The sequence below is a fragment of the Chrysemys picta genome, chromosome 5 (assembly GCF_011386835.1).
Source record: "Chrysemys picta bellii isolate R12L10 chromosome 5, ASM1138683v2, whole genome shotgun sequence".
NCBI classification, from domain to species: domain Eukaryota; kingdom Metazoa; phylum Chordata; order Testudines; family Emydidae; genus Chrysemys; species Chrysemys picta.
The window spans coordinates 36,207,850-36,232,142 of NC_088795.1; the positions used below are offsets into that span (position 1 = coordinate 36,207,850).

The following is a 24,293-nucleotide window of genomic DNA, read 5'->3' on the forward strand; positions in this document are numbered from 1 at the left end:
TCCATTTTACAGCCCACTCCCAGCACGTATTGACTTTATTGGTGATAGGCTAATGTCCTGATTTCCCCCCGGGAAATGCTGAGCACCCACAACTCCAGCTGAAGTCAGTAGGAAGCGGGAGCGCTTAGACCTGTAAACGTCCGCTCTCGGTGGATAGACAAATAGTCCCCTCTTTGTCCACTTTGAAGTATTTGCAGGAAACGCCAAGATAGACTGGATAGTACTTGTGGTTTTGCCTCCTCTGGCCCAACTGGGGGAGCCCGTCTATATTTTAATAAGTAAAAATTTTAACAAAAATCACCTAAGCTCTTAGAGGGGCATGTGTTTGAAATCTGCCCCTGCCTTGTGCCATCAGTTGTAGGTATCCGTACAGTATCTGCCTTCAGACAGGTGGTGTTTGTTTCACTGGTGAGGCATTGTGCTTAACCTGCTCACACTCCACTAACTGTAAAAGGGGGCACCTCAGGGTTATTTTAAATTGTGCATTTCAGAAATTAGAGCCGTGGTAGCATGAAGGCCCGTGTTCCTACCATAGGCAGAGGCTCTTTCAGCTGAAGACAGAGACTCGAACTGCTGTCAGGCACATGCCCTACTGGGTGGGAGAGGGTCTTTTATTTGCAAGGGACAGAGGCTGACAGGGCAGAGTGGTGAGCCTCCCTCCCGCCCCCTCTGTATTCGGGCAGAGTGGCTCACATTGTGTTTACAGCCAGTAAATGATAAAAACAGACATTTCCTTTCACGCTCTGAACGGCTGGATGAGTGGGGAATTCAAGTAAAACCAGCAGGTCTCAATAACGGACAGGAACTGTACAACAATTGTAATGTACACGAATAGGATCCGTTCACAACCCCTTCTCCTCAAGTCTTCTATGCCATAGCTGTGGAGGAATGATTGGCTTTTCTAGCACATGTTCAGCTCGTTTCCCTGGGACACGTTATTGCTCAGTTTAATGGAACTGTATATCTCTCTCCAAATTCAGGAGATTCCTATTCATCCCCAGAAACCATAACACGAGCTTTCCCCTGGAGCCGTTTAAAAGAGACCTCGAAGACATTGTGCCCCCCGAGGTGAGGTTCAATGGGACTCATCTCGGCTCCGATTCTTTTTATTGTCTGAATCCAAAACTCAGCTGCACCCACCACGTTCTTGCCTGGATTTGGGTGGAAACCACTGAGTTGCATAGAATCATAGGACTGGAAGGGACCTCAGGAGGTCATCTAGTCCAGACCCCTGCACTCATGGCAGGACTAAGTATTAGACCATCCCTGACAGGTGTTTGTCTAACCTGCCCTTAAAAATCCCCAATGATGGAGATTCCACAATCTCCCTAGACAATTTTATTCCAGTGCTTAACAACCCTGACAGTTAGGAAGTTTTTCCTAATGTCCAACCTAAATGGGCTGCAATTTAAGCCCATTGCTTCTTGTCTCGTTCTCAGAGGTTAAGAAGAACAATTTTCTCCCCCCTCCTTGTAACAACCTTTTATGTGCTTGAAAACTGTTATGTCCCCTCTCAGTCTTCCCTTTTCCAGATTAAACAAACCAATTTTTTGTTCAATCTTCTCTCATAGCTCTTGTTTTTAGGTCTTTAATCATTTTTGTTGCTCTTCTCTGGACTGTCTCCAATTTGTCCACATTCTTCCTGAAATGTGGTGGCCAGAACTGGACACAGTTGATGGTGGTTTCGCCTCAAATCCATATGTATGTTTGTCTTTGATCTGATCTGACTTATTGCCAGAGTGAACGTAGGTGAATCTGGAGCATTTTGAAGATCCCCGAAAGACCCGCCTCACGTTTCTGGTTCATAAGGAACCCCCAAACCAGGCTTTGTAAAGTAATGTTTTCCCATTCCCGTAGCCCTACTGCCAACCAGTGCGTGGAGTCTATTCTCAGTACTCCTGTTAGGACAAGGCGCTCTCTCCTCTAGCCCATGAACAAGGCACTGGAGACTGGAAATAAACAAGGAGAAGAAATGTCCTGCTCCAAGTCCTGTGCTGCCTTGCTGAGAGCTGGAGGGAGCCCCGAAAAGAATAATGAAATGCTAATCACCTAGGCGCGTTGCTCATCACACCTGCGTGGTAGCGACATTCGACGTTCAGGTACAGCCTTTAATAGGGGGGAAACTTCGCCTTTGGGGGGATAGGAACGCACGTGTTACCGAGCCTTTTAAAAGTGCACGCGGGACAATGGAATCGGTGGGGCCTGGCTTGAAAAGAGATAAAAGCACCATTCCCCCCCCCCCCCTTTTTTTTTTTTTTTTTTTTTTTTTTTTTTTTTTTTTTTGCATTCCTAGAGTTTGGTTATTAAATGGGATGGTTAAGAAGAAGAAAGTGAAGCTAGTCTGACGCGCTGCCCCACACGCTCAGTGGCCTGAGAGAGTGGGTCTTGTTTTGTTCCTCCAGGCCAATGACTGATTTGGGGGGACCCAGCCTGAGATTGCTGGCCACATCAAAGCAGTGATTATGCAAATACCCACTTTTTAAAAAAAGAATTATTTATCCCACAATAACCCCCTGCCGGGGTGGGAAACAATAGATCTGGCCAGATAGCTCTTCTAGCCCAAGGCTGCCGGGGAGGGGTGGGGCGAGAGAACCCCGCAAGTTTTATTGGACTAACCTAATTTCACTAATTCTCTTTTCACACGTTTTTCTTTTGGGACTGCGTTTTAAGGGCCGGGTTTCACGCTCCCAGGATCTCGTGGCACTGGGCGAATTCATGGGCTGCGCATTTTATTTAATTAATACATTCATCCGCGCCGGTTCCTTGGTGGGGATTGGCGCCTTTGTAATGAGTTCCAGGTGTTTGTCCCCAGAAGTCACCCAGTGCTCTAGGGTGGATGATGACGATGGGACCGATTGATTTTAATTAGTGACAGTGCTGTAAATCTGGAGGTAACGCCACCGAGGTCAGGGGAGTTAGCAGGCTTTACTGAGTGCGAGCGGATCCCCTCCTGGGACATTTAAAGAGGAGGAGGGCTCTTGGCTGGAAGGAAGTGTGGGTGATTACCCAGCCTGTATCAGATCCCCCCTCTCTCCTGGTAATACACTGCCTGATGAGAGCTGGGCTGCTTAAGTCTGAAGCCCTGCGACTACCTCCGGGGTCTGACCTATTGCCCACCGTGGGCTCCTCCGCCTATCCCAGACGCTAGATGCTGGCTGGCCATGGCGATCTGGGCTGAGGTCGCCCAGGGTGAATCGTTCTCATACAGCCCGTGTGTAGATCCCGTTCGTGTCTGTTCCGTGGCGGTTCGCCTGCCCGCTCCGCGGCTCTCTGAGCAGACGTTTGACATGCAGGGGTACCCCCGCTCTGCGGGACTCGTGTGCTCCGACAAGGGCTCACGCTGCTGCTCTCCGCCCCCGCCCCCTTCCAGGGCCGCTCAAAATCGATAAAAGAGGAGCGAGCTCGGGTACCTGCCTCTATCCGCTTCTCCAGCCTTCGCCTCTAGCTTTAGGTGGAGCTCTGGGGATGGATTATTGCCGGTTTCATGGGGCCCCAAGACTTGTGTATCGTAACCCCTCTTTCTTATAAAAGAGGCCGCGTGATCTGCCCTCTCCACTTTGTTTCCTTTCGCTTCTAGAGAACAATAACGAAGGACCGGAGACAGGCACTACACGGCGGCAGTGAAGGGGGCAGAATCTGGCCCACAGCCTCGCACGTGGTTTAGATTCCCCCCCCCCCGATTTCTGTCAAAGTTAGTTGCTTTCAGAGAAACAGACCCTAACACGGCATTTCTTGGAAAAAATCCAGTCGACTCTATAGTCCTCTACACACAACCAATTACTTCAAGCGCTCACGAGTGAATAAAAAGCCCTGCAAGGGTGGTGATCAGCCTAAAACTCTGGCTTCATAAACTGATGCCACTGAGGATCTAGACATAGATTCCATCGTTGTTCCGCCACAAAGGAAAACATCAGTGTAACTTCTCCCAAGACTGTACTTTTTTTTTTTTAAAGCAACTTCAGCAGTGAATAGAAATGAAGTCTATGCCATAATATTTATCACCTAGCTATATGTTCAAATGCACATCTCTCAGATCTACATTCTGGGTACACACACACACACACGTATCTGACGTATCTAAGAGTAGCATTGGGTGACAACCTTCAGTCATCTAGCAAGCAAGGAGGTAGTGACGGCCTGCAGCGGACCTACTATTTCACACTATCCCTACGATACTCTCCTGGTGGCTGAAATCCTGCTCAGTAGCACCGACGACTATAAGTCCGTGTTGGTGTGTGTTTGAATAGTTTATTGTAGTGGGGAGGGAATCATTTAATATTTAACGATTTTTAAATGGGTAGTTCCTTGCTAGGCCTTGGTGTGTGCTTGTGTGAATTAAATAAGTGGACGTGATTAAATGAGGGATAAGTGATTGTCGAGAACATACAGAACGATGGCGTTCTTAGAACAACGCAAGCAGCTGTTACTGTGTCTTGGGTGTTTTTTCTTTGAGGATCATCGATCCGCTAGAAACCTCCACCAGAGCCTTCACAGCTCACTGGATCGATGTTATAAAACTTGGATACAGTACACTGTTTGGGATGAAGAAAATTTCCTATGCGTGGCCAGCAGCAATTTTTAAAAAGCTGGGATCAATTGATTCTTTCCCCCACTTTGTCCTTAAACTAAAATATATGAAGTGAACAAAAACGTAGCTAACTTTTATCGATGTTACAGAACTGTCCTGAAGTCATTCGATTATGCACACCTGCTCACTTCAAAAAACAAGCAGGATTTTGTTCTAAATTTTCTGTGTTATTTCCTGGGCTGAGATGATGTTGGCCTAGGATGCAGTCCGGAGAGAAGTTTTGTGTGTTGTGAACGGGTTGCTAGCGCAGATGCTTTGAGTAAATAATAGCTGTATGTAACGGGATCTATGGCTTCCTGATCATTGCCTGCGAGGCTCCGTTTGGTAAATTCGGTGTCCGTTGGAAACAATAGTGATGCTATAAAATCATAAACCTCTGAGAGGCACAGAGGAAGAATCGACTTCATACGAATATATTTACTTTTATATCCCTTTCCATTTAAACTGAGGGAGTGATCGGATTAAACGGCTATTTCAACCAGTTTATCTCACCGGATTTGTACAGATGAGAATTTGTCACGTTACTCCCTTCTGTGTCAATCCACACGTAGAAAGACACTGCAAATAGCAGGGCAAGACTCTTCAGTACACTTTCCCTGAATTTAAATTAACTGCAAGGTTTAGCAAAAGGGCTCTGATCTCGCTTTCCTCAGTGTTGCATCATGAGTCAACTGACCAAGCAGCCTCAACTTCACAACATCTCTGGATTTATACACAGTAAAGGCTAGTGGATTTATTTTTATGACTCAGAGCACAATAAAGCGGTGAAGATTTAACATTATGGAAGGTAAGGGTACTGTTTCTAGCTGTACCTTTCAAGTTTTCTTCAAGCATGGGTTAACATTAATTTTGTAAAATCATATAATTTCGGCTGAAGTCTTAAACCAATTGAGTTATTTTTAGAGTAAAGCAACTTAATTTCACTCTTTTTTATTTCGAAACAGCTATTTATGGTCTACTCGTTCACATCTACACCTTGCCCCTCTTTCTAGGGAACTATACACGCTTCTCCTGAGTGTTGTGTCTCTAAGCACCGCAATCGCTTTGTCATGTGTTTATCTACATGTAAACACGCAAATATAGCTAGTGTTTGTATTAATAACACCTGATCCTATACTACCGACTCTGAGCTCCTTTACTGGATTGGCTTTCGAGGGGGGGGTTAAGTCACTTAGCATGTCGTAGAAATGCCCCCTAAACTTTCGTGGTTACAATAAATGACACTCGCCCCTTTTGCTGCCAGATGATACGTAAACAATCCAATCAGAAACGCTACACAAAAGTTATGAAAATTATATATTTTATTTATCTTAAGAACACTCCCTTTGCTTTTCAGCTGTAAATACATACTAGAATAAACTCTGTGAAATATACAAAAAATACATATCTTCCATGAAATCTTTCTTTTATAATAAATAGATGTGAACACGTGTGTGGCTGATCGCTGTAATGCTCCGTGTCTGTTTAGGTTTTCAGTTTGTTGATTTATTTTTAATCTCTTGAAAGAATGGGGGAGTGCCTAGTCCCCTAAAGGGTCGAGATAAATAATGCATGAGGTAATCCTCCCTCCTGATTTTTCCCCCCCTTTTCCTCTACATTTTTTTTCTTTTGATAGAGAGTTCAGCCTAAATTTCCACGCTTGTATTCAATCATTACAAAGCCTACAAATTATACAATGACTTCTAACCTGGGCCTCGAACAAAACAACTTTTCCCCCCTTATAAATCATAAGAGACAGATGGCAAAATAGGGGGAGGGAGCAGGAACGAGAAGGACGGGACAAAAACGCATTGTGACAAAGCTGGGAAACTGAACAAAGTGCACATCAGAGAGGAAAAGTTTGGTTTGACAGGTGAAATTCCCACAGCCTTGAGGCAGCACTGGGAAGAAAGCAGATGCCAGGCATTGCAAATCTGCGGCTAATATTGTTACCGGCCCTATAGTTCAGCTGCGCAAGTACTTTTCCGTCATACATTAACATGTCAGTGAAGAATCAAAGGTGACGAGAGCACATCACGCAGTGTCGCTTCCTTGGCAGATTCACAGGCCCCGCAGTCCCTTAGCGCGTCCGACTTGTTCGCAGCCCTTTCCCTGCGCTCGGCCTCCGCCTGTGTCTCTGCCAGAGGTTCCCCTGCGGGGCGGGGGCTGTTCCTAACCCCAGCTTGGGTCAGATCCACTGTGACCTTCCCCAATCTCTTGCCTGGGATCTACGCCAGCTCTCCAGCCCCCGCGCGGCTTATTGCACCAGCACTATGCGAGCTGCCACCCCGCCAGCAGGGCCCGGGCTGGCTGCACCGCCGGGGCGAGGTGGGCTGTTAGATAAAGTCCCTGGCCAGCGGGCGAGGCGGCGCGTAGCGGTGCTTGTCTGGGTGCCAGTAGTCCATGTCTGAGGCGGAGCTGCCCGGGCTGGCGGGAGATAAAGTGCAGCTGTAGGAGGAGGAGGCGGAGGACAGGGGGCTGTTGGTGCAGCTCCAGGAGGAGGCTGGCGAGGGGCTGCTGTCAGTGCTGGCGGGCGCGCCGCCGGGGCTCAGCAGCACTGCCTCGGGGAAGAGGGCTCCCGGCAGGCCGGCGGCGCCGCAGTGATCGGCCAGGCGCAGGGTCTCGGTCAGCGCCCAGATGTAGTTGTGCGCGAAGCGCAGCGTCTCGATCTTGGTGAGCTTGGCGTCCTCGGGGAAGGTGGGCAGCACCTCGCGCAGCGCGTCCAGCGCCGCGTTCAGGTTGTGCATGCGGTTCCGCTCCCGGTTGTTGGCCTTCAGCCGCCGGCTCTTCTTGATCCTCTGCACCGTTTCGGCTGTCTTGGTCCCCCGGGAGCCGGCCCGGGCCCGGCCGGAGCGCCGCTTGCACTCGTGCCGCCTCAGGCTCAGCTGCAGCCGCGCCTGCTGCTCCTCCGCCGGGCGGGCCGGCGAGGGCGCCTGGAGTTCATCGTCCTCCTCTTCCTCCGCGCTGGAGGAGAGCGGGGTGAGCGAGGCGGAGCAGGGCGAGGCCGGGCCCAGCAGCAGCAGCTCTCCCTCCGCCTTCAGCTCCAGGCTCTCCGGCTTCACGAACATCCTGCAACGAGAGCGGGAGAAGCCCCATCATCACGCCATGTCCCCGCATCTCCCCGGCCTCACAGGGCTGCAGCCCGCCCGCCCCAGGACTGGGGCGCCCCCCTGCTCCCTGCCCACCCTTGGCCATGTAGCTGTCATGCGCCTATTGACACACGCTGCGATCTGCCCCCCGCGCACACGTTGTCCCCGCGGTCTCTACGGCACTTCTCCTCCTCGCCCGCTCTAGCTCTAGCCCGGCAAGTCAACTCCGCGCAGCCAGCGCTGCCATAGGAACGCAGGGATGCATTCCCACCCCCGGCCGCTCTCTGCTGAGAACCTGACATCTCTCCCCTTTAAAACAGCTGGAGCGGGGCAGGCCGAACGCAGGGAGAGAGAAGCGGCCGGACTCAGCACAAGATATTTTGCTCTCAGCAACTGAGGGGTTTTTTGCGCAAAGTTTGAAGTAGAGACTCAGTGACTTACTTGGCTCCCCTTTACAATGTTTTGTCTCTTTGCGGAGTGCTCTCTCCCTGCACTGGCCCTCACCGCAATCTTCAGGGACAGATTTGCGTGTGTCCCCCCCTCCCTTCTCCTGGAGAGGGTCCCACTGTTATAGGGGGTGGGGGTCCAGCTGCCTTTGCCAAAGAGGAGTTGAAGAAGGGCCGGTTGCCTGCTGCCTCTGCCTGTGTTTTGTTGGTGGGGTGTGTGAGAGCGAGTCCTGGTGGGGCCAGCTGCTGGCACGCGCCCCGGCACTCCAGTTAAAGTGAAGCTGCTTGAGGTTCAGTGGCTGTGTGTCTGGCACACGACTCTCCTTAAAACCCCTTATATATCCCCCAGAAAACAATCAAATCTACCCCCGGGGCCCCTTGAGCTTTCCCCTCCCCCTCCCAGGGTTTATTCTTTCTTTTCATTTCATTTATCATCACTCATCTCATTCTTTTTTCTCTCTCTCTTTTAAAGCCCCCTGCACCCCTTGCCTCCCTCCCCTGTCTTTCTTTTATCTGATCCCCATAAAGTGTGTGGTGCAGCCCCGGCTGCTCTGCGGTGTGATTGGTGCCTCGCGCTCGGTTGGAGCGTGCCGCTAATTTATTAATGAATGGGGGTCGCGAGGCGCAGCTGGCCAATCAGGGAGTCCCGCTAGCCACGCGCGCTGGAGCCTGCTCCTTTTCAGCAGCTCATTAGGCTGGAGGGCAGCGAAGGGGAGGGGGACTATAGTATCCAAAACTCAACCCCCCTCCAGTCCCCTCTCCTCGCGGACCCGAATGCACAGAGAGACGGACGTACAGGCCAGGACACACAGACGCACCGATAGAAAAGATGAAGCTTGAGCTGATGTATCAGATTCCACTGAGAACAAGGGCAGCTCAGTGGTTGATACTCAATGAAATTCTGTGCCGCACAGTTTACACCCTACATTGACAACTGAAAGATACAATGATGGGAAGCACGTGTGTCCGTATAGGTCTATCCAAATAATATTGTGGGCGTGGTGTAGTACGATCTTGAGCTGGGGGGGGGGGTTGTTCTGGAGGGGTGTGTGTGGGGGGGAGATGCGGAGTAGAACGACTTCTAGTGTGTGGTACTGGATGGGGGTGTGAAGGAGGAGGTTTTTAGCTGTGCATGGTGGAGGGCATGAAGTAGGGTTATGTGTGAGTGTCTGGGGAGAGACTCCGCGTGCAAAGATGTGAAGAAGGAAGGTGTCTGTATTGCTGGATAGGGGGTTACAAGCCTGGAGCAAGATTATCTACGCCTTTCTGGGGAGGGGCGTGTGTGTAAGGGTAGCAGGTGTGGAGCAGGACAATGGGTGTGTCAGAATAGAGGTGTGTGTGTGTGTGTGGCGTGGAAGCCCAAGTGCTGTCATCTGGTACCTGGTGGGGGGGGAGAACTCTTGTCTCCAAGGCATAACTACAAGCGCTTCAGTGAATGAGTTGCATTCCCGCTCCTCGTCGTGTGTGCTTGCCCAGTTTAGCTTGCTCAGTGTGTTTCGCACGAGGTGTAGACCTGCCCTGAGGAAAGGAGCTGTCCAGAGTCCCCTCAGCTAGCCAGTGCTCCTCGTTTGCCTTCTTCCAATAGTTTCCTTCTGGCTTGCTTGCCTAAACAAATCCCTCCCTTCTGTTTCCCTACGCCTCGGAGGGCATTCGAATCCTGTAGCCAAAAGACACCGGTGAGATGATGCGCGTGTGGTTGTTGGAAGAGGGAGGATTAAAGAGACTGTGGCTACGGATTCAGGGGGTTAGGGATCATTAGATAGCGATGGGATCATTAGATAGCGATCCTTCAACAGCAGAATTGCCAGGAGGACTGGGTGATTTGTAGGGGAGGATTCGCATCTGTAAATGTCCTGAAATGAAATAATTATGACACACCATAGCTCTGATGATAAATAGCATTGCAAGTGATTTACCCAGGCTAGGAGAGGGGGAACTTTGAAAAGAACATAGAAAATCCATTGCCAGAATAGCTACCATTTTAATTTTTTCAGGAAAGGACATCTAAAGAGTTCTTGCCGTACAAAGGAGGAGAAAAGTGCAGCTAATGTGGTCTGTTGAAATCGTTGGAAGGCCCATGTGCGGATAAGATCTGTACCTCCTGTTCTGGAGGGATCTGAGCAAATGAAACCTTTCTTGGCAACTCATGACACATACGGGAAATAATAAAGCCATGACAACAGGCTTGCACGAGATTCGTCATTTTTTTGCAGCCTTTTTTTTTTTTTAATTTCTGTGCTAACGTATTTTCTCTGCTCTATGTCCATTCGTGTAGTTTAAGGCTCTAAAATACATAATAACAAAAATAAAACAAAAGGCGAGTTATGATTAGCATTGTTTGCGAACTCGGAACAACTTTAGAATGAATATGAGAAAAAGAAAGGAAAGGCTTTTAAACATTGTCTTAAACACACTACACTTAGAAATTAATGCCAGTTTATGACGGGGAAGAGAGAGGACAGATTAAGAAGGAAGCTGCCTCATGTACATTTATGCTGTATTTTGTGTTTGAAGAACCAACCAAGAGAAAAGGGAAAAGCAAGGGGGGAAATTTTTGGGGGGACAAAAAGTGCATTGGAGATACATAGTTTTTATTACAACATACTGTAGTAAGATGTTAAAATACATATATGAAGAAAATCTTAAATCTGCCTTTTTTGCCAGAGTTTCAACATGCTGAAAGAAATAAACGAATAAAGCAATACAACTGATTGAAAACAAGAGGGTTTTCTGCAGCTTTAGAGAGATGTTTCATATACACTCCTCTTCATACCTGACAGATCAGATGATATATCTACTGTTGCCTTGTATTTCCCTCGCCCTTGTAAAAGCAGGGAAATTCAGAGGCATGAACGGAAATGCATTTTTTGGCGATGTGTTTATTTTCTAATTTTTAATGTGCCATTCGTTCTATCGAGTCACAGGTTCACCAATTTCAAAACAACAATGTGAAATATAACACACTGACACAATATCCGCTCAAAAGGACTTAAACAAAACAAATCAAACAAACAAACAAAAAACCCTGGTCAGTCCACGACCAAAACTCAACCCCCATCCTTTCTCCAGACCACCCTCTTAGGCAAAAGTCTTGAGTGAACACATAGGCCTTGCAACATGCCCTGGAGGTCAACAAATTTGGTCTTTGTCGGTCCAACACGGAAAATGAATTTGTGCTAAAGACATATACAATCAAATGAAGCCCACAGCATACTTTAGTGTGCAAAATCAATTTCTATGAATATTGTTGTAAACACGATTATTGCAACTTGGGAGGGAGGAAACCCCCCACATCTAATAATAAGCATAGAGAAACCTAAAAACTAGATGTTGATACCATTACACATACCACACACAGAGATACTGTACTTACTTAAATCTCAATGCAGCTCATTTAACTTCATATTCAACAGATATATTTCCAGATTCTACGTGATTTGGTCTTTCATAATGAGTGTGCCCGAATTTCTTTGTGAAAAATACTTTTTATCATTGTTATTTTAGCTTTCATGTTTTAGTGCTGAAACCAAATCTGAGCGTTAATGTCACCTTCTAAATGTTTTATATTTAAATTCAATTGAATGTAATACACATACATACAGTTTCAGGTACCGGTGAAAGACTTCCTATACAGTCCTTGTACATGCTCCCTTAAGTTGAGTAAAATATTGACTGGTTTATTGCAAATCAAAAGTGTTACTAAATTTAGTGGACTGAATGGAAAGTGTCTGCGAATCTGGCAAGTGATTTAAATGAATATTTTTAATATTGTTCATCAGAAGTATGGAAAATCTACATGCTTTCTTAACCATATGCAAGAGTAAAACCAAGAGAAACTCCATGCAACAGCCCTTAGTTTCCTCTCTACCTTATGAAAAATCTTCAATGCAGACTAGAGTCACCTACTCTCTGTTGTTCCACATTTCTGGATTCCCTCCCACATCCTCATTTACCGAGATTTATTTAAATTTGTCACTGGTATAAAAAGTGATAGACTGGACATGGACAGTACTGGGGTTTTGTTAGAACAATTACAAATCAAAGGGCCCTTTAAAATGTCCAACCCCAATTTTTCTCCATTGTGTCTAGTTGACAGAAACAAATAGTTATGGGAGAGGCTACAGGGAAAGAAAAGTTTGGAGGAAAGAAACTTCATAGCAAAACAATTTCAGTTGCGTGATTTAAACATAAAACACTGCAATAAGATACTGGGGACATAAAATGTTGCAATAAGAGTGACTGGAAAGTGCATGACCGTATGTTTTTCAAACTAGTTGCTTTTAACCCAGCCTCCTACTTGTTCAGCAACTTAGCCAGGTCGAGATGGCAAAAAGCTATTTCAGTTCGGTCTCGATTTTGAGCCAAACGTGACCAAAGACCAATGTGCTAAGCTAGGCTTTCTAGCACTCTTTTAACGTAGCTAAATTCAAGAGGCACTTGTGTGGTCTAAAAATTGGCCGAATGAAACGAAGCTGAACTGTTATGCAAAGAGCGCTGAATAGCACCAGGGGGGTGGAAAAGAAGTATCGCCTACTGTCCACTGCATGAACTGTCCCCAAAGGGTCAAACTGTTCAGCTTCAGCCCCTTTGCCAGGCTCAAGCCTCCTTTGCAGGAACAAAAGCCCAAAGCAGGCAGTGATCAAGAAACAGGAGCACAATGATTTAAGCTCATCACACAGCCCAGAAATAAAGGGCACTGAGCTGGCGTGTGAGTGAGTGAGAGAGATCTTTAGAAAGGCTTTGTTCCTTATAAGAAGCTTGAACTCTGAGGCGACCCAAAAGTCCTAAAAGTTTAGGGTAGGTGTTGCTGAGGGACCTTTGGCTCCAGCCCATCCACGCTTCGACCTCACAAGTTGCGAGCGAGCATGAACGGCTCGCTGCTGCGCCAGGTGACCGGGGCCCTGAGCTGGGGACAGGGCATGTGTGCTCACGGGAGGGAGAACAAGAGTGTGTTTGGATGTTGCGGTACTGTGGCTAAAACCTAGGGCGCTCTCTGCACGTGCTGCGGCTTGCAGGAAGGGGCTGGCCAGGGTGAGGGGCTGCCAGCCCATGGCACTTAGCTGCGGTTCTCGGCCCCTCTCCTCCTGTGGGGGGTAGTGGTTGGGGGCGAGGGCAGACACTCAGTTCCTGTTGGCATTGCGGGTGCTGAGAGCGTCAGCCCGGGGCACCCCCCACCCTTCTGTGTGTTACAGTGCCCCCCCACCCAATCCCAAAGACTCGCTTTCCTCCTCCTTTCCTGTCTGTGGAAATGAAGCAGCGGGCCAGATTAATGCATTGGTTGGGTTTCACCCTGAGCCCTCCTTGTCCCTGTGGCTTCAAGGCGTCTTTTCCCTCTAGCACAGAGCCCACCGGTGGGGCTGTGCCCCCGTTTTAGGCCGATTGTTCCCTTCCAGATTTGCATGGCAGGTGCAGGCCTGCGGAGTGATTTTTAGCCCCATGCCCCCCCTCCGTCTCCCCCAAAGGGTGTCTGCGTGCTGTGAAAAAAGCTGCCGGTCCCCTCCTTTCCCATGAAGAAGAGAAGACGCCGGAGCCCGCGTGAACATGCTTCAGTTTTCTTATTATTTTCTATAGATCTGGGCAAAAGAACAGCCGATTGTGTGAAAAACCCGGTGCCTGCAAAAGGGACATTGGCCATCCAGGCGAAGGTGCGAGAGCGAGCGAGCACTAATCGCTGAACCAGGAGACAAATACGATTACCAGCTTCGAGCCTTGAGTCAGAAAGTCTCATAGACTTTAAGATGTTAATCCCCAACATAATCCTTCCTTTGGCGTGTAGGAATAGTGCAGCCACAAGAGTTGTTTTGTTATTTATATTGGCGTTTAATAAAACTCAGCCAGTGGTGAATGGGCTGCCCACTCTCCAATGGTAATTAATTCCCTATTTCAGTGACCCAATTGTGCTGGGATAGAGCAGTGGGACAGTCCCACTGCCCCAGCCCGCCTTTGTGCAGCTACACAGCTCTCGTGCTTCAACAGCTATGGAAACTCATTCTTTTGATGTCATTCAAGGAGTTTTCCTTGGGCATCTTCTAAACTTCAAGGACCCTTTTCTTTCTCAAACGCATGAAAAGCAGGGCTAGCTTGACCACCTCTGTAGAATGTAATGATTTGGTGAAAGGGCCTTTTGGGGGTTTGTGTAAGGAGAGAGAGAAAGAAAATTTGGCAGGGGGCTATCCAAACGTGAGCGCACCAACCTCATTCAGCTCCTAATATATACAGATCTTAAAAGCCATCCTTCCTTATTACACATACTTCTGGGCGTCTCTTGCCCAAGCCATTTTTTTCAAAAAGGATCTGCTGAGAAACGTGTATTATTTTACACTCTTGCCACACATTCAAATAGGAGCATGTTGGCATTGTGCACTCGCAGCCCTGAAAAAAAAAATCTAAGACGGTATTTTCAGCCATTAAAAGGGAAAGCTAAGCTGGGTGGAATCGGTTCGGTTAGTGTTCTAGCCAAGGATGCGCTATTTGCTTTTATATGTTGGGCCCTGGCAGAGTCGAGGAGAAAGTAATAGCAATTAGTTGGCTGGAGAAGGAAGGTGTGAAATAAACACGTGAAGAACATGCAGTGGCGCTGCAAAGCAGTCCCAGCGCAAGCAGCTCCTTCTATGTCTTTATACACACTTAAAAAAACACCCACCTTCGCAAGTCACAGAAACAATTCTGAATTCAACTAAGAAAATACAGAGTGAACCATATGGCCAGGGTGGCTCGAGTTGGCTGCATTTTCCCCCAGACAAAGAAGGGATTGAGAGTTGAAGGAAAGGAGAAAAAAACCAACTTTCCGGCTGATGAAGCTGTTGTCTGGAGGCAATGATCCCAAATCTCAAGGCTTTATTCCAGGCTCCGACTGAGACGTGATATGTCATATGATTAGCATCTTTCATATTTACAAGAGTAGTATAGGCTGCCAGTCTTTAGAGAAAGGCGAGAGAAAGAAGGGGCATATGCTGAAATGGATTTAGCATTTGAAAGAGTGAAAAGAGATCGGATAAATACACTTAAACGAGGATTTAGTTTTACTCCTGTTGAGTTCTAATGGATTGTTGATTGAGATTTTAGGGAGCTGTAACAGAGGTGTCAGCAGTAATTTAAAGGAGCTATTCAGTCATCTACTGTTTCTTCTTCTTCCACACTTCACTTATTAATGTTTTCAATCACTACTTGGGCTACAAACACGTATCAAATATGATAGCGAGAAGTGCTCGGTCTCTCTAAAATTTAAGAAAATGGATAGCTGCAAAGTTTAGGCTGTGTAATGCAGTTCTGTTTCTTCACACACAAAGAACAGCACTTCAGCTTCTGCTGGCAGCAGACTTGCATCAGATTTAAGTCATTAGCTGTACTGATGTCGTGTGATTATTCAAATGTTCTTTCTTCACTACCTTTCTTTATTAAACCTTTGATAGTTCAAAAGGATAGTTATTCAGATTGGTCTAGCGGAAAGAAAGAGTGCACTGGCACCACCTAGTGGACAATCTTTATTTTATCACAAGATCATTTTTAGGCTCTGGAAGAACTTACAAGTACAATGAACAACACATGCGTATTATATAAAATCACATTGCAAAACCAAGCTTTCTACGTGATATACAAGAAATACTGGTTACTGGTTTCAAGTTGTTTCAGAAACTAGAATGAATGGCTTGAATATCTTAACTAAGCAAAATTTCCAAACAACTAACACTTTCAATACAAAACATTCTTAGACCTGGGGCCTAGACATATTCTCTGATAAAATATATTTTCAATAAGCTACAAGAGGCTTCTCTGGTTGTTTTTTGGTCATTTTATAAGGGCTGTTCTGGTTAGTTTCCAGACTTCTTGTCTCATGTACAGGTTTCCTCTTTTACATTCAGCTCTGTCATGGAATAGCATGCTATGAAGTTGTATTCATATCATTCAGGTGGACAGCAGCCCTGAAAAGAAAGAATAAGTATTTGTGGGTGGCTAAAGACACATACTTCTTTTTAAATTCTCAAAGATTTTATTTTTAAGGGAAGTCACGGAGTGTTTCATTTACTCATGAAGGAAAAAAATTAAAAAAAGCTTCAGTGTCTTATATTAATGGATTTGCAAGTAAGCCAAGTAAGAATTCTTCTAAGACAGGCCATGCTAAACGATGATGTAATTCTAAAGATCAATTAAATACTTTTCAAAGGTTATTTTTAATAAGTAAACGGGAAAAAAGCATTTTTCTCTTTATAAAAACTTGGCCAAAATGTAGGATTGGCTGAAAGAACCCATATTCTCAGAGAGTGAAAACACTTTCGTTTTTATTATTGTTTGAAATAGTGTGTAAAATGTTTATCCACACACCAAAACCACATTAAGTTACATTCTTGTATCCTCAGTCACAATGATTAACACTTCACTCCACAAGTGGTCCCACTGGAAACAAAGGTGCAATTTAATGTGAGTAAGGGTATCATAATCTGGCCCATAAAGAAGTTGAGATAATCAGATTGTGAAACAACCACTTATTAAATCATAGCAAAAATCCCTTTGAAGTCACTGGAAGCAAGAGTTGGCCCAAAGTAAAGAAGCACTCCATCCTATGTTATTATTCATGATGGGCTGCCAGCACATGTAATAGATTCAGGTGGTGGCTATGGTTTGTTCCCTGGTATTTAGAGCCTGGAATGATGGCAGTAATATCTTAAATTTTCCAGCATGGCTACAGGAAAAATGCTTTTATCACACCAACTCCTGATAGTCAAGGACACATATGGATGCACATAACTATAGGTAATTAAAATAAGGGCAATAGGAGAGGAGAAGACACTGCATTAATGTATGGTCTGTGAATATACCATCTTAACTTTTAACTTAAAAGATTCCCTTTTCAATAAGTATTTAACATCTCAACTACAGAATCGGGTAAGGCTGGAAAGGACTTCTTGGATCTATAGAACCTATTTTGTACTATACCCATCACTATGTTATTTGAGCACCCAGTCCAACCTCTGTGTGTGGCAAGTAGCATAAAACACATCATGTGTGAGAGACGGATGTTTTCTTTTTCTCCATTAACTATATAGCCATGAGATATTGCTGGAGATATTGGGGCACAGCATATTTTCTCTCCATTAGGTACATTTCCCCCTCAGTTAGTCCTAAACAATGGCTCAGGTCACCAATAACTTGAGTCCTATTTTCAGTGTGTATTTCATTTTGCCCTCTTACTCTTACCACTGTGATTACTCTTAGTGCTAGATTAAATTACCGGGAATGTATTTAAAACTAGGAAAACATACTTTAAAACTTCTATTAATTGCTATGACCACTATAAGAGTATATACAAAATTTGACATAATAATTTGAATTGCTGCTTCACACTAAAAATCCTGTGTGTTGCCAAACCAGCAGGAGATTTTTCAGGGTGCATGGCTTCATTCCTAGATACAAGTGGCAATAATTAAGCCTGGAGGTCACACATACACAGATAACCAAAGTTAGACCTGTGTTGGATAGGATAGGGTATAATCTTGTGACCATTTGTAAATGGGAATGGCTGTAGTTTGCTGACATGGCTATTTGAGCATCCCACAGCAATAACTGGTTCCCCATGTAGGTAGTTATAGGCTGTAATCAAGTCACCCCCTTACTCTTCTCTTTGATAAGCTAAATATATGTCAGTGTTACAATTTGTTTGAAAACACGAGTCCTTCTTCACCCTCCAATCCCTATACAAATTGTCTGATTTAGGGTAAAATTATTTCTTATTTTCAGGTTTTTAAAAAGGCTGAAATTGATCAGGAGTATCAACAATACATGGGGCAAAGTGTACCCATCATTAGACAGATTCTAGAAAATCCAAAACTTGATATCTATATTAGTAAGGAACACAAGACCATCCATAACTCAGTGCCCCCAGCTACTGGGCCTTCTGGTTTTGTGTATAAGAATTACCCCATAGGCAAAATCCTATATCAGGTGTCTCCAGGCATTTCTTTTTAAAGGAGGGGACCATTCACTGTAGTGTATACAGGATCATGGTTCCAAGCCAGGTACTGGACTCAAATGGTGGACAATCCCAGAGAACATCTGCAGGGGTCTTTCAATATTCCTTCCAGACTCACAGCTACACACATGAGATGCCTGATGGGGTGAGGAGCACACCAGGGGCACAGAACAGCACAGGGCACTTGGAGGTCTATAGAAAGTAACCTTTAGGAGCTTCATAGCTGCCCTATGAAGGTTCCAGAGACACCTCTAGGGTGACCACATTTTGTTCCTGTCAGACAACACTACCCTGTGGCTTATCTCAACAACCAAGGGGGAAGTTGGAGCTCTTTTCTACATGTAGAAGCAATGGAGATAATGAAATGGGCACAGAAGAACATATTTTCCATAAGACAAATATACATGAAGAGAGAACAGAATCAGAAGGCAGATGGCTTAGCAGACATGCAGTCAACAGCTCAGAATGGTGTATAAATCAGGACATTGTCAACCTGATTTTACAGAAATATGACCTCTGAGATGTCAATCTGTTTGCTAGTCAGAAGAACAGAACGTCGACAATGTACTTCATACCAGGGAAGCAGATGCCAGGTCCCTGGGGACGGATGCTCTCTCACACAGATAGCCACAGGACCTGCTTTACACAGTCCCACCTCTTCTACTTCTAGGGAAGGGAATTCAGAAGATAAGGTGAGAAGCAGCAAAAGGTGATAGTTCTATCTCCATACTGGTTGAGTAGACTGGGGTTTTCTTGGCATTAGAACCCCCACTGCATCTACCGGTAAGACTGGTTATTCTTCACCTATTCTCCATCCAGGCAGTCTACTCAGACTATCTACCAAAGAGATTGGGACTCTTCTCTCTTCCAGAAAGGATTTATCAGTAAAGGCTTACTCCTTTGTCGGGACAAGATATAGCTGAAAACAAAAAACTCAAGGACCCTGCCATCTCAGCTCTTCTGGACTTTCTTCAGGACTGTATGGACAGATGACTTTAGCCATGCACCACAGTGTATCAGATGTCAGCCATAAGTAGTATCTTACATACAGGGCCCTTGATTCCTTGGCAGGGAATCCTCAAGTATCCAGATTTCTCTGGACTATCAGATTGGTCTGACTGCAGATCTAACCAATCTTTCCTAAATGGGACCTACCACTGTTGCTGAAAGCCCTCACCCACCTTTTTGAACTATTGACATCGGTCACTCCCTTCTATTGATCCTATTTCTGGTCACTATCACATCTGTTAGATGAGTTTCAGGGTATGTCTACAGTACGGGATTAATCCGAATTTATATAATTCGAATTTTGGAAACAGATTGTATAAAGTCGAATGTATGCGGCCACACTAAGCACATTAATTCGGCGGTGTGCGTCCATGTACCGGGGCTAGCATCGATTTCCGGAGCGTTGCACTGTGGGTAGCTATCCCATAGTTCCCGCAGTCTCCTCCGCCCATTGGAATTCTGGGTTGAGATCCCAATGCCTGATGGGGCCAAAAACATTGTCGCGGGTGGTTCTGTGTACATCCTCCCCCCTCTCCAGGGAAGCAACGGCAGACAACCGTTTTGTGCCTTTTTCCGGGGCGAACAGTGCAGACGCCATACCACGGCAAGCATGGAGCCCGCTCAGCTCAAGACAGCAGTAATGAACATTGTAAACACCTTGCGCATTATTGTGCAGTTTATGCTGAACCAGAACGTGCAAAACCAGGCTGCGAGGAGTAGGCTACAGCAGCGCGGAGGCGAGAGTGATGAGAACATGGAATTCTATCAAACCGCGGGCCACGGCGCTTTGGAGATCATGCTGTTAATGGAGCAGGTTATAGCCGTGGAACGCCGATTCTGGGCCCAGGAAACAAGCACAGACTGGTGGGACCGCATAGTGTTGCAGGTGTGGGACGATTCCCAGTGGCTGCAAAACTTTCGCATGCGTAAGGGCATTTTCATGGAACTTTGTGACTTGCTTTCCCCTGCCCTGAAGCGCCAGAATACCAAGATCAGAGCAGCCCTCACAGTTGAGAAGCGAGTGGCGATAACCCTGTGGAAGCTTGCAACGCCAGACAGCTACCGGTCAGTCAGGAATCAATTTGGAGTGGGCAAATCTACTGTGGGGGCTGCTGTGATGCAAGTAGCCAAAGCAATCACTGAGCTGCTGCTACAAAAGGTAGTGACTCTGGGAAATGTGCAGGTCATAGTGGATGGCTTTGCTGCAGTAGGATTCCCTAACTGTGGTGTGGTGATAGATGGAACCCATATCCCTATCTTGGCACCAGAGCACCAGGGTACCCAATACATAAAATGCAAGGGGTACTTTTCAATGGTGCTGCAAGCACTTGTGGATCACAAGGGACGTTTCACCAACATGAACGTGGGCTGGCCGGGAAGGGTTCATGATGCTCACGTCTTCAGGAACACTACTCTGTTTAAACGGCTGCAGCAAGGGACTTACTTCCCGGACCAGAAAATAACCGTTGGGGATGTTGAAATGCCTATAGTTATCCTTGGGGACCCAGCCTACCCCTTAATGCCATGGCTCATGAAGCCATACACAGGCAGCCTGGACAGGAGTCAGGAGCTGTTCAACTACAGGCTGAGCAAGTGCAGAATGGTGGTAGAATGTGCATTTGGCCATTTAAAAGGTCGCCGGCACTCGTTACTGACTCGGTCAGACCTCAGCCAAGCCAATATCCCCATTGTTATTGCTGCTTACTGTGTGTTCCACAATCTCTGAGAGGGTAAGGGGGAGACCTTTATGGTGGGGTGGGAGGCTGAGGCAAATCGCCTGGCTGCTGATTATGTGCAGCCAGACACCAGGGCGATTAGAAGATCACACCAGGAAGCGCTGCGCATCAGAGAAGCTTTGAAAACCAGTTTCATGACTGGCCAGGCTAAGGTGTGAAAGTTCTGTTTGTTGAAAACCCGCCCCCTTGATTGACTCATTCCCTGTAAGCAAACTACCCTCCCCCCTTAAATCACAGCTTGCTTTTAAAGGAAATAAAGTCACTATCGTTTAAAAATCATGTATTCTTTATTAATTGATTATAAACATAGGGAGAGAACCGACAAGGTAACCTGGGTGAGGTTTGGGAGGAGGATAGGAGGGAAGTAAAAGGCCACTGAAAAAATTCAATATAATGACAGCCTTTTGTCCACTGGGGTTGAGTGGGAGGGTGCATGGAGCCTCCCCCACCCCGCGTTCTTACACGTCTGGGTGAGGAGGCTATGGAACATGGTGAGGGGGGGAGGGAGGTTATACAGCGGCTGCAGCGGCAGTCTGTTATCCTGTTGCCGTTCCTGAAGCTCCACCAGATGCCAGAGCATATCGGTTTGATCACGCAGCAGCCCCAGTGTTGCAGCCTGCCACCTCTCATCTCGAGCGTCCCTCATGACCTCATGTTCACTGGCATCTTTCCTGTACTTAGATACCGTGTCCTTCCACTCATTCAAATGAGCTCTTTCATTGCAGGTGCATTCCATTATTTCCGAGAACATCTCGTCCCGAGAACATCTTGTTTCGCGTCCTCTTTCTCCGCCGCCTTATCTGAGATAGCCTTCGGGACAGAGGAGGGAAGGTTGAAAAATTTGCAGCTGCTGGAGGGATGAAAAAATGGAGAGAAATTTTTAAAATGATACATTTTACAGAACAATGCTTATACTCTTTCAACACTTCACATTACATAGCACATGTGATTTCAGTACAAGGTCACATTTTCCATCTTAATATCGAGTGCCTGTGGCTTTGGTGTTAGAGATCACAGACGCAGGTCCGGGCAACAGAATTCGGCTTGCATGTGGCCATGGCAAGCCATTGTCTTTCGGCTTCTGCGCCCTCCTTTCCCACATACCAAGCAAAGCCCGTTGACTGCTGCGGTTTTCCTGTTAACCTTCAGCAGCAGAAAACAAACTAAACCTCCCCCCGCCCATCCAATTCTCTGGGATGATCGCTTTATCCCTCCCCCCACCGCATGGCTGGTATCAGGGAAGATCCCTGCAGAAACCAAACTAACCCCCCCGCCCCTCCCACCCGCCATGAATTATCTGGGATGATCGCTGTACCCCTCCCCCAACCGCGTGGCTGGTATCAGGGAAGCGCCAATTCCCCGTCCCACACACACCCTGTGCGCTTGGCTAACTGCAGGGAAGGATTTCTTTTCAGCCACAGGCAAACAGCCCAGTAGGAATGGCCATCTCTGTCGCCTTAATTAAATTCCCGTATTTCAACCAGGTTACCATAAGCGATATCACTCTCCTGAGGATTACACAGCGAGATAAAGAACAGATGTTGCTTGAATGTCAGCAAACACCGGGACCATATGCTGCCAGGCTTTGTCATGCAATGATACCAGATTACTTGCTACTAGCATGGCGTGGTCAAGTGTCCTACCATGGAGGACGGAATAAGGCTGCACTGCCCAGAAACCTTCTGTAAAGGCTTTTGGAGTACCTCCAGGAGAGCTTCATGGAGATGTCCCTGGAGGATTTCCGCTCCATCCCCAGACACGTTAACAGACTTTTCCAGTAGTTGTACTGGCCATGAATGCATCCCAAGTCCTCAGGGCAAATTAATCATTAAAAAACGCTTGCTTTTAAACCATGTTTTATATTTTAAAAGGTAAACTCACCTGAGGTCCCTTCCATGGGGCCATGGTCTTGGGTACTGACTTGGGAAGGTACTTCAGTAAGGCTGAGAAAAAGATCCTGGCTGTTGGGGAGAACAGAGTGCTGGGTGCTCTCCGCAAGCTCGTCCTCCTCCTCCTCCCCGTCCGCAGAATCCTCAGGTGTGGCTGATGAGATTACCTCCGCCTCGGAATCCACCGTCAGAGGTGGGGTAATGGTGTCGGCCCCCACCCTAGAATTGCATGCAGCTCAACGTAGAAGCGGCATGTCTGCGGCTCTGACCTGGAGCGACCGTTTGCCTCCTTTGTTTTCTGATAGGCTTATCTGAGCTCCTTGACTTTCACGCGGCACTGCTCTGAGTCCCTATTGTGGCCTCTCTCCATCATGCCCTTGGAGATTTTTTCAAAAGTTTTGGCATTTCGTCTTTTCGAACGAAGTTCTGCTAGCACTGACTCCTCTCCCCATATAGCGATCAGATCCAGTACTTCCTGTACAGTCCATGCTGGTGCTCTTTTTCGATTATCGGCCTGCATGGTTATCTGTGCTGATGAGCTCTCTGTGGTCACCTATGCTCTCCTGTGCTGGGCAAACAGGAAATGGAATTCAAAAGTTTGCGGGGCTTTTCCTGTCTACCTGGCCAGTGTATCCGAGTTCAGATTGCTGTCCAGAGCGGTCACAATGGTGCACTGTCAGATAGCTCCCGGAGGCCATTACCATCGAATTGCGGCCACACTAACCCTAATTCGAAACGACAATATCGATTTTGGCGCTACTCCGCTTGTCAGGGAGGAGTACAGAAATCGATTTTAAGAGCCCTTTATTTCGAAATAAAAGGCTTCGTTGTGTGGATGGGTGCAGGGTTAATTCGATTTAACGCTGCTAAATTCGAATTAAACTCATAGTGTAGACCAGGCCTCAGAGTTGGCAGCTTTATCCACACACTGATCACAAGGTGGTATTAAGATTCACATAACCTTCCTTGCCAAAGGTGACCTCCTCTTTTCATGCCTCACATTAAGGCATCCTCCCATTATTCTGTCCAAAGCCAGAGCATCTTACAAAAAAACGTGGCATAATCAGGATGTTTGTAGATCCCTAAGGAGCTATCAAGCAAATCAAACTGACAATAAGATCGGGCTCTTTGTTCATCTCCTTTCATCTGAAGTGCCAATGGTTCCAGGTAGCCAAACTATCTCTGGTCAGATGGATCGAGTTATGCTTTGCAGAGTCGTACAATGCATCAAGAGCACTTGTTCCTGATAGAATCAAGGGACACTCCACAAAGTCTATGATAAAAGAGCCTATGCTTCCACTGAGTCTGTAGGACAGCAACATGGTCCTCTATTAATTACTTTATTAGACACTACAGTAACTCCTCACTTAACGTTGTAGTTATGTTCCTGAAAAATGTGACTTTAAGCGAAACGATGTTAAGCGAATCCAATTTCCCCATAAGAATTAATGTAAATGAGGGGGTTAGGTTCCAGGGAAATTTTTTTCACCAGACAAAAGCCTATATTTTATACACACACAGTATAAGTTTTAAACAAACAATTTAATACTGGTACACGGTGAGGATGATTGTGAAGCTTGGTTGAGGTGGA

The 24,293-nt window shown here is 46.5% G+C and overlaps 2 protein-coding genes across 2 annotated transcripts in view; both read right to left on the minus strand.

Annotated features, from left to right (window-relative positions):
• Window positions 1-5,628: 5,628 nt before the first annotated feature.
• On the minus strand, window positions 5,629-11,119 carry NEUROG2 (neurogenin 2). The gene is made up of 2 exons (XM_005287938.4): window positions 8,098-11,119; window positions 5,629-7,636 (listed from the first exon to the last, which is right to left on the minus strand). Exon 2 carries the CDS (start codon window positions 7,633-7,635, stop codon window positions 6,904-6,906), a length of 732 nt encoding a protein of 243 aa, XP_005287995.1. The 5' UTR covers window position 7,636; window positions 8,098-11,119; the 3' UTR covers window positions 5,629-6,903.
• A 4,498-nt stretch (window positions 11,120-15,617) lies between these two features.
• The window catches only part of ZGRF1 (zinc finger GRF-type containing 1), a 59,581-nt gene continuing 50,905 nt past the window's right edge, over window positions 15,618-24,293 (minus strand). The window contains 1 exon segment of the mRNA XM_065597436.1: window positions 15,618-16,024. Within this exon segment, the coding sequence (XP_065453508.1) occupies window positions 16,004-16,024 (21 nt within the window). The 3' untranslated portion in view covers window positions 15,618-16,003.

Excerpts from the sequence above, each read along its gene's own strand:
- NEUROG2 (XM_005287938.4), bottom strand. The coding sequence starts at position 7,635 with ATGTTCGTGAAGCCGGAGAGCCTGGAGCTGAAGGCGGAGGGAGAGCTG.